Source organism: Elephantulus edwardii, unplaced genomic scaffold (assembly GCF_000299155.1).
Source record: "Elephantulus edwardii isolate Elephantulus edwardi_28Jun2011 unplaced genomic scaffold, EleEdw1.0 scaffold00041, whole genome shotgun sequence".
Classification (NCBI taxonomy): domain Eukaryota; kingdom Metazoa; phylum Chordata; class Mammalia; order Macroscelidea; family Macroscelididae; genus Elephantulus; species Elephantulus edwardii.
In genome coordinates, this window is record NW_006399791.1 from 10,479,882 (window position 1) to 10,494,396 (window position 14,515).

The window sequence follows — 14,515 nt, forward strand, 5'->3', positions numbered from 1 at the left end:
GGCGAGTGTCAGGTCTGGCCTCTGCTTGTTTTGTAAGTGAAGTTTTATTGTAACATAACCACACTTATTTGTTTATATATTGCCTATGGCTACTTTCAGTCTCTAATAGCAGAACTAAGTAGTCGGGGCAGAGACCTTAATGGCCTGCAACGCCTACAATATTTACCATCCAGAACTTTACAGAAAAAATAGCCACTGCTCTGGAGAAATTTTCCTGTGTGTGCACAAAGTTAAAGTAGTTATTACAACTTTTCGGAGAAGAGTGAAAAATCGAAATAAATGTCGGTTCATAGAGCAGGCACATAATTTGCAAGGTATTCACACAGTTGATGGCAACAGTTAAAATGAATGGATGAGAACTGCATGTGCCAGCATAGATAAATCTAGAAAATGGTACTTTTAATTTAAAGTCCAGAATTATGCTAAACAATGCTGCAGTTTGCTATGTAGAAAAATTGTTAAAAGATTCCTTGAGTTACATCATCAATCCTGGGCCGTGGTTTTCTGCAGCAAGGTCAAGGAGACAGACAGGCTGTGAGTGGGTGCCTATGGCTTCTCAGAGGGTTCATGAATGGCTTGTCACCCATTCTCAGTCATGGCTGGAATGTAATTTTCATTCAAAAGTTTGAAAAAGCAAAATAAGATAGTTTATTGTGCAGGTGCTCCTTAGAGGCGAGGTAGTGACACTTCCCTTCACATGCTTTGGGCACATTGTCAGAAGGGGCCAGGAAAAAAAATTTATATCTATATCTATCTCTATCTCTATCTCTGTCTCTGTCTCTGTCTCTGTCTCTGTCTCTATCTATCTATATCTATCTCATGCTGGGGAAAGTAGAGGATCCGTGAAAGAGAGAAGACCTTCAATAAGATGGATTGACACAGCGAGTCTAACAATGGACTTGAGCAGATCAGAGATGATGAGGATGGCACCAGAGAGGGCATGATTCTAATCTGTTCCTCATAGGGTAGCACTTACAAGGTGGTGAGGATTTGTAGTTGGCTCAGTGATACTGGTAGGACTAGGATTGCATCTGTAAGCCAAGGCAGGTTGCTTATCCCTGAGATGGTCTTAGTGATGTCAAGGGCAAAACACACACACACACACACACACACACACACACACACACACACACACACACGAAACAAGCAAAAAACAACCCGCCAAACAACGAACTCCCAGTTGACCTAGAGTTGCTACAGACACGTGACCCAATGTGTGTCAAAGTAGAGCTGCCTCCCAGCGTTTTCCCTGACAGTGGCCTTTTCCGAAGTTCTCCTCAGACCTTTTATCAGTGTTGGATGAAAGCAGCCAAGCTTTTGGTTAACAGCTAAGTCCGTCAATCATCTGTATCCCCTCCTCCTTTGAGTCACCTGTTCATGATGCCTCCAGAGAGTCCTTTTGCTCTTGTCCGAGAATCTCAGAGCTCCTTGCCCTTTTCTCCCTGTCATTTCCCGTGGGATGTGATTCTGTGAGATGACATCACACCTGGGGTCCGGCAGCCTTCACCCCCTTCCTCTTAGCATCTGCACACAGCTGGAACCAGTGGTGGCCCCACAATCAAAGGCTCCCAGATGCCACTCATCATCCCTCTTCCTGGCAGTATTGAGACACCTTTTCAGGGAGAGATGCCGTGCACTCGCGTTAGGGATCTCGGTTCAGCCACAAGTCGACAGTGGGGACATTTCAGTTCCAAGTGTATTTCAGTATCACGTAGAACCTTTTGTAAGATATTTGTTATTATAGCAATATGTGGGAATACTTGGCGTCAAATCATGCCCCATGAAATATAACAGCTACATTAAAACGTGCTGCGAGCTGACATTCAGCAACCTTTTGTCAAGTGCCTGATACGTGTCAGGCAGCGCGGAAGTCACAGTCAGATGATGAAATGAGAGCCACCTCTCTTCCAGCAGCGGTGTTGAGTGTGATCTCTGGTACCTTTTCGTGCTAAGAACCTCATTTCTCTGACCCGTCCAGTTTCCTTTCTGACAGTCGTCTCTTTTTGAAGTGGGTTTGCTCCTGTGACGTTCAGGTCTCCAGCAGCTGCTTCAGAACTGTGAGCCATCACCACAGGCAGCACAGGATTGAGCCTCATAGTCAGTCCGGTCCCGGCTACCTTTTATTGTGAATTTTAAGCTCAATCTTCAGGACTGTGAAAATCTTATAAATCAGTGCAGAGTCTGGGTGGAAGATGAAAGGGAGTGGTGGGGGGTATGGCAAACTGGCGAGCATTGCTGTTCGCCACTGCCCTGCTGTCCTTTAACTTGAGGCATCACAAGACAGCCCGTGTTCTTTTGCAGATGGGACCTTACGACCCATTACCCTTCCCCCCATTTTCGGGAGGAGATCACCAAGCCTTTCTTCCTAGTCAGCCCTCATCTGAAGACTCCACATAGAGTGTCAAAATCAAGTGGCCACCACTCAAATGAGATTGACTGTGTCAGAAATGCAGGCCTAGCATTTCTAGAATTCTTGGATTTTTCAAGGGAGCGTAGGCAAATGGGATCTTTTCATGTGAAATCTCCTAAATATTAAACACACAAACATCACAACCATGTATGTTAAAAAAAGAAATATCTAGGAACCAAGAAAGAAACTACCATGAACAACACAATGGTTTAGAGCATTAGGCTGCTAACTGGAAGGTGGTCAGTTCAAACCCACCTACCACTCCATGGGGGAAGGATGATGTAAAGATTTCTAACTCAAGTTCAGTGCCTTGCTCTTGGTTATGACTCATAGAGATCCACTATAGGGTTTCTGAGGCTGTAAATCTAAAACCTAAGGAGTCTGTTTATCTCTCTCCCTCAGAGCTACTAGTGGCTTCGACCTGCTGGAGAATCAGAGCCTTTCAGCTTGTGCCAGCCATAGAGAACCCTGGCTCCACAGTGGGGCCTTGGGGCAGGGACCAGACACATGGCCTGTTTCCCAGGTGGCTGTCCCATCCCTGCTGCCACCATAGAAACCTAAGGCTCTGTTCTGTGGGGTTGCTAGAAGTAGAAATGAACTTGAAGACACTGGGATATATAAATTACTGGTTAAATTTGCAACCTTGAGATCATAGAGAAGAGAACCTGAGGTTTTAAATCAAGCTAGTTTGTGGTCATGAGTCCTGGGTAGGTCTTCTCTATTGCTCAGACCCACCCAGAAGTGCCTCATAAACCAGGCCGTTTGCTTCCAAAAGATCAAAACCCCTGGGGAGCAGTTCTACTCTGCACACCTAGGGTTGCTATGAGCCTCAACTAGCAACAGCAATATCCATAACCAGCAAGCCTAAGCACTTGAGATTCTGCTCCCCCACGCCAGGGCCGGCAGCCTGATGGCAGGAGACATAAGGCCTTCAATTGAACCAAGCAGGAGCAACTATAGTGGCAAAATAACAGTGCAAAACAGTCACAGCCACATCCCAAGGACCGCCAGGGACCTTTGAGGACCCTTCTACATGACCCCGGGGAGCCACCCTGTGGGCAGAGATGGCGCAGGGAGCTTTCCTTCCCAGCTGTCACTCTCTCTCACTACCATAGCCTGGAGGAAAGGTGGTGGGGAGAGAGTTCCTGTGGGCACCTTGTTTGGCTTCCCAGGGATATTCTCGAATAGCCCACATCTTTCCTGTGGGTGTGACTATGTTCCAAATAATTGTGACCTCTCTGTCAGTTCCTCTCTCTAGCTCAGGATGTTCGTTTTCCGTCCTTCTCCAGATGAACTCCCAGTAATGACATCAGATAGAAGAGGAACATGTCCAGACAGAGTTTGGGATGTCTTCCTCAATAGGCTTAATACAGGCAAAGCATTCTTGTGAACAAAGCAGGTTTTACAAGCCTATTGAAAGAAGAAGGCAAAGCAGCCTGGTAAGGGGCTAGAGCAGGGCCTGGCTGCAGAAAAGGAGGCCCAGGGGCTGGAGCCGAGGAAGCTGGTAGTGAGGAAAGAAAACTCTGGCCCCTCTGCTGAGCCTTGGAGAAGGGACCAGACGCATGGCGTGCTTCCCAGGTGGACATCCCATCCCTCCTGCTGTGAGCTCTGTTTCAGCCTCTTTTTCCTGGATACTGGGTTGCAGTGGATGGAAGCCATATTGTAAAGTAGTTCATGCTAAAGGCTTTGGAGTCATGAAGAGTTAGATTTGCATTTAGACACCACCAAGTAACTGCCTGAAGTTGAGGCTGTTAGTTCATATTCTTGAACCCCAGTTTCCTATATGTGCTCAATCTTCACAGGATGCTGGGGAGTCCCTGGCTGGTAGGAAAGGTTGGCATTTCTAATCCAACTAGAGGCATGTGGAATTGAGGTTGGCCTGGTCATCTACTTCCAGAAAGTCAATCATTGACAACTCTGTGGACTCTAGTTATTCTCTGACTCACCTGGAATTGCTAGGATTCACAACTGAATATGCAATAACTCGTTTGCTGGTTAAGGCCTTTGAGGAATAATGAGGTAACCATAGGCAGTATGTAGTGAAGACACAGGAAGTGGTCATCATCTTTACTGTCACTAAACTACATGAATGTTTGGGTTCCAGGGTGATCTTTGATGCTCTTGACAGCAGGATAGTCATAGCTGAGCACTGCTTGGGGATCCATTCTTCATTCTGTGCTTGCCAAAGTATGATTCGAAACCATTCACGTCTTCTCACCTCTTGGGAAAGGCAAGACGTGTTGGTGAGAAGGTCAGCCTCAATGAAATGGGATGCAGGGAATGGTCTCTTTGCCTGACACCTGTCCCATCAACAATTCCTGCTCTTATTCATTTGGACGAAGCTCTGAATTGCTCTGTGATTCAGGTTCACTCTTCCAGAGCCATCCCATGACCTCAGCATCTGCTCTGATTCCACCCCACTCCTGGGGTCAAGTACCCTACTCACAGCCAGTGCTGTCAGTATTACAAACCACTGTGATGGAGCAACTTGAAGAGGAAATATTTGAAGATAAGCCAGCATAGCTCCACTTGGTACTAGGTCTTTTTTTTTTTTTTTTTCAGGAAGGCAACCTAAATTCCTTCTTGGAGTTAGGTGATAACATTATTTTGTCAGGAGACAAAAGAAAGAAGCAGAGGTAGAAAGAAACGCATTCGAGACTTCAGAGTCAGTAAAACTTGTGTAGCCAGAAGCTGCCAGGATGCTCTTCTGCCTGGAAGATGCTAGAAATTTGATGGCTCTATAATCCCAAGGTTAGCATGCAGGAGTGGCACTGGGTTTGAAGCCCAGTGACAGAGTAATGCTTAGCGTCTGTGAAATTGTCAGAAGAACAGAGAGAGTTGCAAGTCCAGGAATCTTTTTGTGTTGTAAGGCCATAGAATAAGCTGGCCCATCTCGTGCTGTGGTGAATAGTCTAAGAATCACCCTTGAAGCTTTAACCTGTTCTTGGCTGAAGGAGATTGGCTGCAAGCCACTTTTCCAGTCCTGTGGGTGCTCAATGTCCCTTCCCTCCCATCCTTTTCCTTCTCTTCACTCCTCTCTTTCTTAAAATGATCCCAGAGTCTCTGGCTTGCTTCTCAGGAAACATATACCTAGACAGTCCCTGAAGACCAGTCTCTGTTCTGAATTACAGAGGTCCTACAAGTAACTGTGTGAAATGACTTAAGAAAGCTGCTGACGGAAGGAGGAAGAGGTTAGCCACGAGTGTCAGTAGGTGACTGGTGGCCAAGGCCTCCCTTTTAGGGCTGTCTTCCTCCCTTTTGGCCTTGCCTTCACCCTCTGCTCCCTTCCTAGGGTCCTGTGCAGCCCTCATGTGCCCTCTGCACGCTCCCCCCTCCCCAAGTCAGTGTTCTGAGGCAGAGGGGGAGGACTGGAGGAGCTTGGATCTGTGCCTTTTCTGCTATCAGGCTTCAGCATGTAGCGTCTTGGAAAAGCTCCACCCGGGAATGAGTTCCAGAGAAAACAAACTTCAGATCCCGGCTCATATGGGAAAAGGCTCATGTTCACGGAGGCAGCTTCAGGGACCTTGGCAGAGGCTCCGGCGGGCTTGGCCTCTGCTGTTAATGGATCCTTCATGGAGCCTTCCCGGGCCCTGCACACCGCAGGCCTCCCTGCTCTACATGGATAGCTCTTTCCTGGGAGTTACAGTCCTAGGGTCAACAGGGAGCCAGCAGCATCTGTTGTTCCAACTATTCATACCGTAACCAAGGAAAGAAAGATTTAAAGGTGCCTTTTCTCATATCCTCTTCATTTCCCCTTGGCATTTTTCTTCCATCTCAGAGGTTAGCTAAATTTCATCTGTAGATGTTATAGGGCCAAAAAGAGGGCCTAGGGTGCACAGGATCGTCTCCCCAGATAGATTATTCTAGCTGTTCCTGAAATGGTACCCAGAGAGGCAGGGCTGGTTACAGCTTCAACATGAGGAAGGAGAATGGGGTACAAGGAGTTAGGGAATGGAGGGATGGAGTTCATGGTGAGGACAAACCTTTCTTCCCTGACTCCATATGCATTAGTTCTTTAATGCCACTGTGTAACCTTAGACCATAATGAATCTGAATTTATGGATCAAATAAGCTAGGAGCAACGCAGCATGAGTACAGGAGCTGGGGACACATTGAATTTCTATTTCTGGCATTGTGCATTTAAGAAAACTACCTCCCCATGTTTCCACACTTGGAGCTGACCATTAACTCACCCCATGTCTGCCTCTTCTGCCAGGGGTCTTTTCAAACATAGACAATCATGGGATATTAAACTTGAAGGACAATAGAGATCATCTAGTCCCATCAACCCACTATATATATGAGGAACCTGAGGTCCAGAGTGGGGAAGTGTCTTACCCGAGGTCACATGGTGAGTTACCTCCTTTAACATCTTTGTATACAGTACTGACTCCCCTCCCCGCTACTAATTCTGATTCTAAAGACCTTAAGAACCCACCACATTTCCATTTGTCCTAGAGGATTGGGGAATGGCTAGGGACCCAGTGAGGCTGTTACTAACATCCCTTAAGTTAGAGAAGTATTTTCTAGAAGAAGCTTCATAGAGCTTAGGGGGTAGGTCTAGGAGAAGCTAGACAGGGACAAGAGCCTGGAGAGAAAGAATGGGGTCACAAACTGTTCCACAAGCTGCCCAGACCACTGGTCTTTCTCCCTCAGGCCAGAGATAGCCCTTTTCCCAGGTTAGCCCAGGGAAGTGACGTTAGGTATACAAACATGATGACACTGTCTTCACAAACCTGACCCAGCTCCCCACAGAGGGAGAGGTCCCAACACCCAGGAGGACTCATCCTGGGTTTGATCAAACTACATCATGGGGAGGAGAAGGGAAAATTCTCGATACATCCAGATAGTTTCAACCTCGGCCCATCGTGTCTGGTACACCCAGCTGTCCACTATGACCTCCACATGCCTCCACAGACAATCCCCGGGTTAGAAGCAAGAGTCCTTCCAGGTTAGAAGCAAGAGTCCTTCCTGAGTGTGGTTTTCAGAATTTGTAAGGAAGTTGGGATAGTTGCAGGCAGTTCTTGTTTGGTACAGCATTTAGTGCAAGAGAAGGCTCGAAGTCTTCCTGTTGATTTTAATGCTGCATGTACAGCAAGTGAAAGGGATTGTGACAAATTTGTTGCAAGTAGGGATTTAGTTCAGAAGGGGAAATTTACATGTTAAAGGGCAAGTATTTAGTTCACAAGACGAACATTCATAACCCGGGGACTGCCTGTATGTAGCTCTCCTGAAGATAAGACTTGTGCCATTAATATGTCTATACACACGTATACACACATTCATGCCACATACACACACACACACACCCCACACACACCTATAGACACATACTATTTACAGACATTAAACTGTAGCTGATGGAGCAATTTCCTTTTGGGGATTTGGGCAGGAACTGCTGGGACATCCTACTTCAGTCCTGGCATGGGTGACCAGGAAGGAGGTGAGCTGTCCCTGAAGTCCTCCATTCCATCTAGGACTTGGCATTATGGGAAGGCTGAAAGACCAGTCATCATTAGAGGAAAAGCTTACTGGCTTAGGAGTCTTACCCTGGGAGTGATCACAGTAGTTTATGGAATGACACCTCCTAGAATCAGAATGTCACATACAGAAAGAATGTTACTTTCTGAGAAAGCAGAGCCCTCTTCTCCTGCTCCTTAGCCCGTTAGTGACCCTAGTTATACTTCCCCTTTTGCTCCTAGTCATTGGCTCATCGTCAGAGGCTCCTCCCTCTTAGAAATAAGATGATTACAGATGGAGACCCGCTTAGATGTGGCTGGCTCTCCTTTTCCGGGATGACCCAAGGCCCGGCCCCTGGATATTTTGCCGGCTCCCTTTCATTAGCAGCAGCAAAATGGAGTGTTTCCAGTTTCTTTGACCACGCTTGGTTTTAAGTTCGTCCCCTCCTTTCCTCCTTCCCTGTTGCTGACAATTCATTTGGCTGTTCCCAATATATCTGTATCTGTATCTCCAGTTTGTCCCCCTTCCAGCCCCTTCTCTGTTTTCCCTCCTAGTTTTGATCTTCTTTGGGGGAGGGGTTTTGGTTTTTACTTTATTTTGCTTTTTTCTGTTTTTTTGTTTTTGTTTTTTATAGGTTTCAGAGAAATTATGTTGAATCCAATAAGCCTTCCTGGACATTCCAAGCCTCTTAACCATGGCATCTATGTTGAGGATGTCAATGTTTATTTCAGCAAAGGACGTCATGGCTTTTAAACACTCCTTTTAAACCTCCCTGTTTTGATGTCACCTTGGTAGACTGGGCCCTCTGAGAGGCTGGAAGCTCTAGGCGTGGTTCAGTTTGGATCCGGGGACGCTAAGTAGAAACTGCATGAGTCTCCGGTGCCCTCACACCCTTTAACTCAACAAGACGGGTGTCCTCCTCCTCCACCACTGGCAGGGTCGCCCTTGCCTTCCAGTCATCACTGTGCTCCTGTTTTTTCTGACCTACGAGGCAGCTCCTGCCACCATCTTTAGAGCCAATAAAGGAAATTAAAAACCTGTGCACCAGGAGCCATCTTTTAAACCCTCTAGCCATTCTCTTGCTTTCTAAAACCAACCCAGCCACCACCACCAGAAAGCCTGCTGCAGCCCTGCCGTGCTCCAGCCTCACTTTCCCTGCCTGGAACCGTGGGCTCTCCCAGTTGACCCTAGGAGACCATGCTATCCTCTTAGTGACTTTGTTGCCCTGCACCCTCCAGCTGGGGAAGCGTCACAGAGAGCACCTAAGTGGAGGTAGACATGGCGCGGAGAGAGGAGGGGGCCAGGCCCACATGCTGGCGTCAGATTAGGTCCCAGAGGAAAGGACGGAAACCCAATCATTTGATAAAAATATATTTTTTTTGGTGGAGAAAATCCTACTTTTTTTGGACACATTTGCCCCCTCTTTTTCCCCCCTCTCTGAGTGCGATACTAAACTCCTTGGAGAGGGGGTTTTTACCCTTTTGGCCCCTAGATGCAGCTCTGACAAGCTCTGGCTGCAGGACATGTTGCCAGTGAACTGGCCATCGTACTAGGATCACAAGAGACCAAGGCGATGAGGCGCCAAGGCCTTTCCTGCTAGTCTGTGATCCCAGGATTGTCTCTTTCCCCACTGTCACTTTGTCTTGAATCTGAGAACTTTTGGAACCCAATGGAATCACCATTTCAAGACCAAGATGAACTACAGGGGAAGAGAAGGAGAAATTGGCCTCCTCCAGCCCCTCTCATGGCACCAGTGGGCGTGTCATCCTGTTCTCTGGTCGAGATCTGTGTTTCTTTTGTTTGCATTGACTCATGACTTACTCCATGGCCACGCTCTCCCAAAGAGGGTTTGTTTCCCCCATTTTCACCTTGACTTGCTGGGGAGAGGGAAGGGGTTGACCTTCCACCACTACAGTAGGAAAGGACCCGTTGTCAGGACTGGGGGTTCCCTAGATTTGCTGGCATGTTGGCTGTGTGGCTGGCTGGCTCCTTGGAGCAGCCTTCCCTACTCCTGGCAACTCCTCTGTGGGAAGTAAGTATAGGCTGCCCACTGGAGGCTGGAGAGCAGAGAAAAGGGGCTTCCTGTGGGGCAGTTCTTGGGGAGATGGTGGTGGTTTTAACCCACTGAGTCTTGGGATGCTTTTATACAACAATAGGTAAAGTGTGCTATTGGAAAAGCTTCCTGGGAGTTAAGATTTCCACGCAGGAATTTGATTTGTGGGTCTTCTTGGAGGCTGTATCTTCGAATCAGGTTCCTAGCCCGATTCTGCAGATGCCTCCATGGAACTTAAAAGCATGAATGATACCGGTTCTTGCCCAGTATCTGGGGTGGCCTCCTAGGCACCTGAATTCCTGTGGAGAATCCTGTTTCCTCCAGGGCCTCCAGGTGTGTGTTGATGTAGCCCCTCTGGCTCCCCCTCTTCCTACTCCCCGTGACTTCATGTCAGGTTATTACCATCATGCCCTGCTGCCCCTCTGGATCCAGGGCCAGCTCCAGAGCGTGGCTTTAAGGAGTAAGCGTGAGGTTGATGTTTTCTAATTATTGTAAATCATTACCTCATTTCCAGCCGCCTAGGCTTCATCCATCCCAGCATCTTTTATTCTGCCATTTTCCTCACCTTGTGCTTCGACAATGGGGCGTTGTATTTCCACAGAGACTTATAGGAGTGTTCAGTGTATAGTTTCTTAATAAACACTTTATTTTCTAATGAAATGGCTGCATCAGTCCTCTTTTTTGGAAATTTTGGAAAGAATATTAAAAGAAACTCCAGAACTACCCACGTCTCTCTCTCCACCCCCATTTTGCTGTTAATTCTTTATTTTCTTAGCTCAGTCCTGTTTGCAAAGGCCCTTACCATCTGCTCCAGGATGGAGCTTTCATAGAAGAGTCCTTCAGATGGGGCCTTTCCACAAAGTGATGTGCTCTGTCAGAAATTCAGGGTCACAGAGAGGCAAATGTCTCTCCCAAGTTCCTACAGCATAAGGGCAGATGCAAGACTCCAACCTGACTCCAGGAGACTTTAGCTGAGCCCCAGAGACCATCACATCTTTGTTGCTTAAGTGATTGTTCAGTTGTCCAAACACCCAAGGTCACGGGGAACCCGTCTTCACAGTCACATGTAGGGAAGATGTCTAAGTCCTCTTTGGTTTACCAGCAAGCCAAGGGAACTCTTTCTAAGCCAGAGGGGCTTTGTATCTCTCAAGTGGGCCATGGAAAAGTGACTTTGCCAAAAGAAAAATGAAGGCTATGAGCTTCTAGGCTAGATCATTTCAAAGATATTCAAAGGTAACCTCCCTCACCCACATGCACATGCATATACACAAGATATACAAGTAAAACACATTCATGTATACATACACACTTTACATACATGCACATCGTACATGAACATTTATACACAAATACCTTCAAACTGGCATTTACAAACACATAGACATCTATACATATACACATGGTTACTGGAAAATGGTAGTAAGAGTCTTGGGGTCCTGCTAAGAGTGAAATCCTTAGATGAGTGGGCATACCTGTCTTTCCTGGGCTCCAGGCCTGGGCATGGTTAGAAGGGATCTCTTCCTTTTAGGAAGATGGGACACTGTGGTGGGGAACAAGGGTCGATAAGGGAAAATAGGGGACCACAGTGGAGGATAGGGCTGCTAGGAAGGGTTTCTGGTGGACATGAACCTTCACTGGGCCTCAGGAAGAGTTGTTGGAGCTCAGGAGGTAAAGCGAGATAGGTGAAGTCAGCTGGGAGAGCTCAAGCTGGAAGTGCACTGAGCAGACTGGGCTTCTGCACTCACTTATAGGAGAGGCATGCTCACCCTCCTTGATCTCCTATAGAAGTCTGGTTCAGTGTGAGCACCATCTCTCCTAGAATAGCTCCTCTCTTCTACGATGACCTAGTCTGAGCGGCAATATCCCAACTCTGCATTCACCTATTCCTGGTGGCTCCAGGGCTCTGTGTTCACCTGTTCCCAGTGGCTCCAGGGCGTTAAGATTAGAACAGGGATGTCCCGGCTTTAGAATTATCCTTGGGACCATGAAGGGATTGGTGGAAGGATTCCAGGGAGTGCTTTATGTGTTTAATAAGGCAGAGTCAAGGCTGCTTTTTGTCAAGGCGTCAAGAGGAAGAGGTGGTGTAGACGTGGTTCCTGAGACAATGGGGGAAAAAATACATCGGCGGAAGGACTGGTTAGTCGTAGACATGGGTGAGTGGATGGTAGGGAGTTTTTGAGGGGACCTGGGGAAAATTGGAGATGAAGTTAATTTAGAGGTTTGGGATCAAGAAGAGGTTTAGAGTGAGGGAAGTCTTGCCTGGTGCCTTTTAATTAGTTGGTAAAGTGTAAGGCAAGGCCTTATGCTCTAGTGAGAGGATGTAAAGAGGGTTGAGGTCTAAGATTATGTCAGAAAAGACAGATGGCAGGGAAGCTTGACAAAGTTGGCTGGTGGAGTGTGGACCCTGCTGATCCTGATGAAAATTAGTGTTCTTAGGACTCTGTTTTCCTGCTAGATATTGAAGTCCCAGGATATTTACCCCAGTGATGAGCCTCTGGGTCGCCAGAGCTAGCACAGGGCATGCCTGGAGGGCATTCAGTCCCTGAAAGGAGGTAGGCCTGGCTTGGCTTTGGTTTAGGGGGACTCAGGGACCAACTGTACCTGCAACTCTAGCTCAGGCTCCTTCTCAGAAAACCTGAATTCTGAATCTCAATGGCAGGACGTTAGAATGACGTCCCTGGACGGAAGCTTATGTTTTGGATATAGGGGATTCTTATGCAGGGGCTCCCAGTGACACAGGCCACTTGCCAGGGGCTAATGAGTTGGATCCTGATTCTGAAGGGATGACTGAGGCGTGCTGGTTCTGTACCCTATTTTGGAACGAGTTGCGTTCTTAAGTTTCATAACGCATTGGTAAAATCAGGGCAGACACTTCCCAGCGATATTCCCTGGAGAAGAAGTGGCTCTTCCATTCATGTTAGGTAGCCAGATCCTGGAGGTGGTTCCCAAGCCACAAAGAATGCCCAAGAAGCTCACTGTTGAGCATTGACAAGAGTAATCTGGTCCAAGTACGAGGCACCTCCTTCAGCCACGTGTGCTTTGCACACCAGGAAGCTAAGCCTCAGAGTGATTCTGTAACTACCTCGAGGGCTCACCACTCTGGACTTGCAGACCAGGCTTGGCACCAGGTGAACTTGACTTCAGAGTGCTCTCATATCTCTGCTACACTATCCTTGGGAGAGTCCATCTTCCGTTCCTGGAAGGTTGCAAGCCTGAGCATTCTACAGCCAAAGCCCCACTCCTCTTATATTAGGAGTGAGTCTTCGAGAGGTCATCGGGGGCAGGCCAGACACTCACTCCCCTCTGGACTTATCTGTCCAGGGGATTTTAGAAGACTCCAGAATAGGAGCGTGAACCGTGCACCCGCTCTAGCAGACAAGGGCCTTGGACCCTGAGAAGTGTGGCTGGCCTTAGGTCTCAGGGAAATCAGCTGTTCTGCAATTCTTGAGATTCCCAGACAGACTGAGGAGGACGTCTTTCAAGTAGAGGAGAGAGGGCTTGATAGATGAGGCTAACTCTCAGTGCTCATGGTTGCAGTGCAGGCTGCCCAAGGCCCGAGCACGTGTCGGCAGGAAGCTCTTTCCCAAAATGCCCCACTGTCACTTGATCTTTTAGCGCTCACTTCCCAGACCTCCTGGTAGGTGGAGCTTCAGCCATGTGGTTCTCACCCAAGCAAAGAACAGACGCCAATCCTGTGCAGTTTAGAAGCCAAGAAACTGGTCTCAGGCCTCCCTGGTTCTCTCTGCTTGGTTGGAAATTCCCTCCTGCAGCCGCATCCTCACCTCCACCTCTGTATCCAGGATGTGACCTCCCCTCAGTTTTTGAGGCTAAGGCACTTCCCTGCACTGGCTCAGCTCCTTCAGGTCAATCCCAGGTATTAAGAGAGGATCAAGAGGCTCAGAGCAGTGAGGAGGAGGGTGGGAAGCTCCAGAGAAAGCCCAGGAGGGAGAGATCAATGCAGAACAACTTCACTCTTGTTGAGCTTTTGGAAAGCACCAGGCACAGATTAGGCAAAGAGCCAGCCGGAGCCTTGGTTCCTGCAGTGGTTTCTGAATCCTCTGCTTCTGTGCTCTGCCACACTGATGCTGAAAGCTGGGGATACTGAGGGCAGTGGAGAGAGAGGTGTGCATCCATCCAAGCAGGGGAGGGGAGGGGGGAGCATCACCACTGCCTGGCTTCTCCAGAAAGCACAGAGAGAAAACTAAGAACAACAGTGGAGGAGGCACTGGGGCAGCAGGAGGGAGAGGGAGAGAAGAGTGGGTGCCTCATTTATATCTGGATTTTCCAGAGTCGGCCTGGAGTTCCCCCTCCTCCCTCTTACAGCTCTACCACCCACCACATTGCCACTCTGGTGCTGGTAGCTGTGGGCGAGCTGCCTGCTGCCTCTAGTTTCCTTGGATAGCTGTGGTTTTAGAAATCGCAGTCCTACCACCGTCTGAATGAACTCCCCATCCTGCAAAGAAAGCCCAGCCCTGAGCTGAGGATGTATCTGAGGAAACTGGCTGAGCAGATGCTTGCTCCAACCTCCTTTGAATGCAAAAGTTCAGCTGAGGAAGAAATCCATCCCAGCAAAAAAAGGTTTCTTCGTTTGT

General features: G+C 48.0%; 1 protein-coding gene across 4 annotated transcripts in view; it reads left to right on the forward strand.

Annotated features, from left to right (window-relative positions):
• Positions 1-14,515, forward strand: part of NTRK3 (neurotrophic tyrosine kinase, receptor, type 3) — a 620,856-nt gene that overhangs the window by 453,819 nt on the left and 152,522 nt on the right. Inside the window, exons 13-14 of one of the 4 annotated variants that reach the window (XM_006885183.1) lie at positions 6,627-6,761; positions 8,505-8,623. The exons of the other annotated variants lie outside the window; for them this stretch is intronic. Coding sequence (XP_006885245.1) covers positions 6,627-6,761; positions 8,505-8,623 — 254 coding nt within the window. Of the gene's footprint in view, positions 1-6,626; positions 6,762-8,504; positions 8,624-14,515 lie in introns of those variants that run through there. 4 annotated transcript variants of the gene reach the window in all.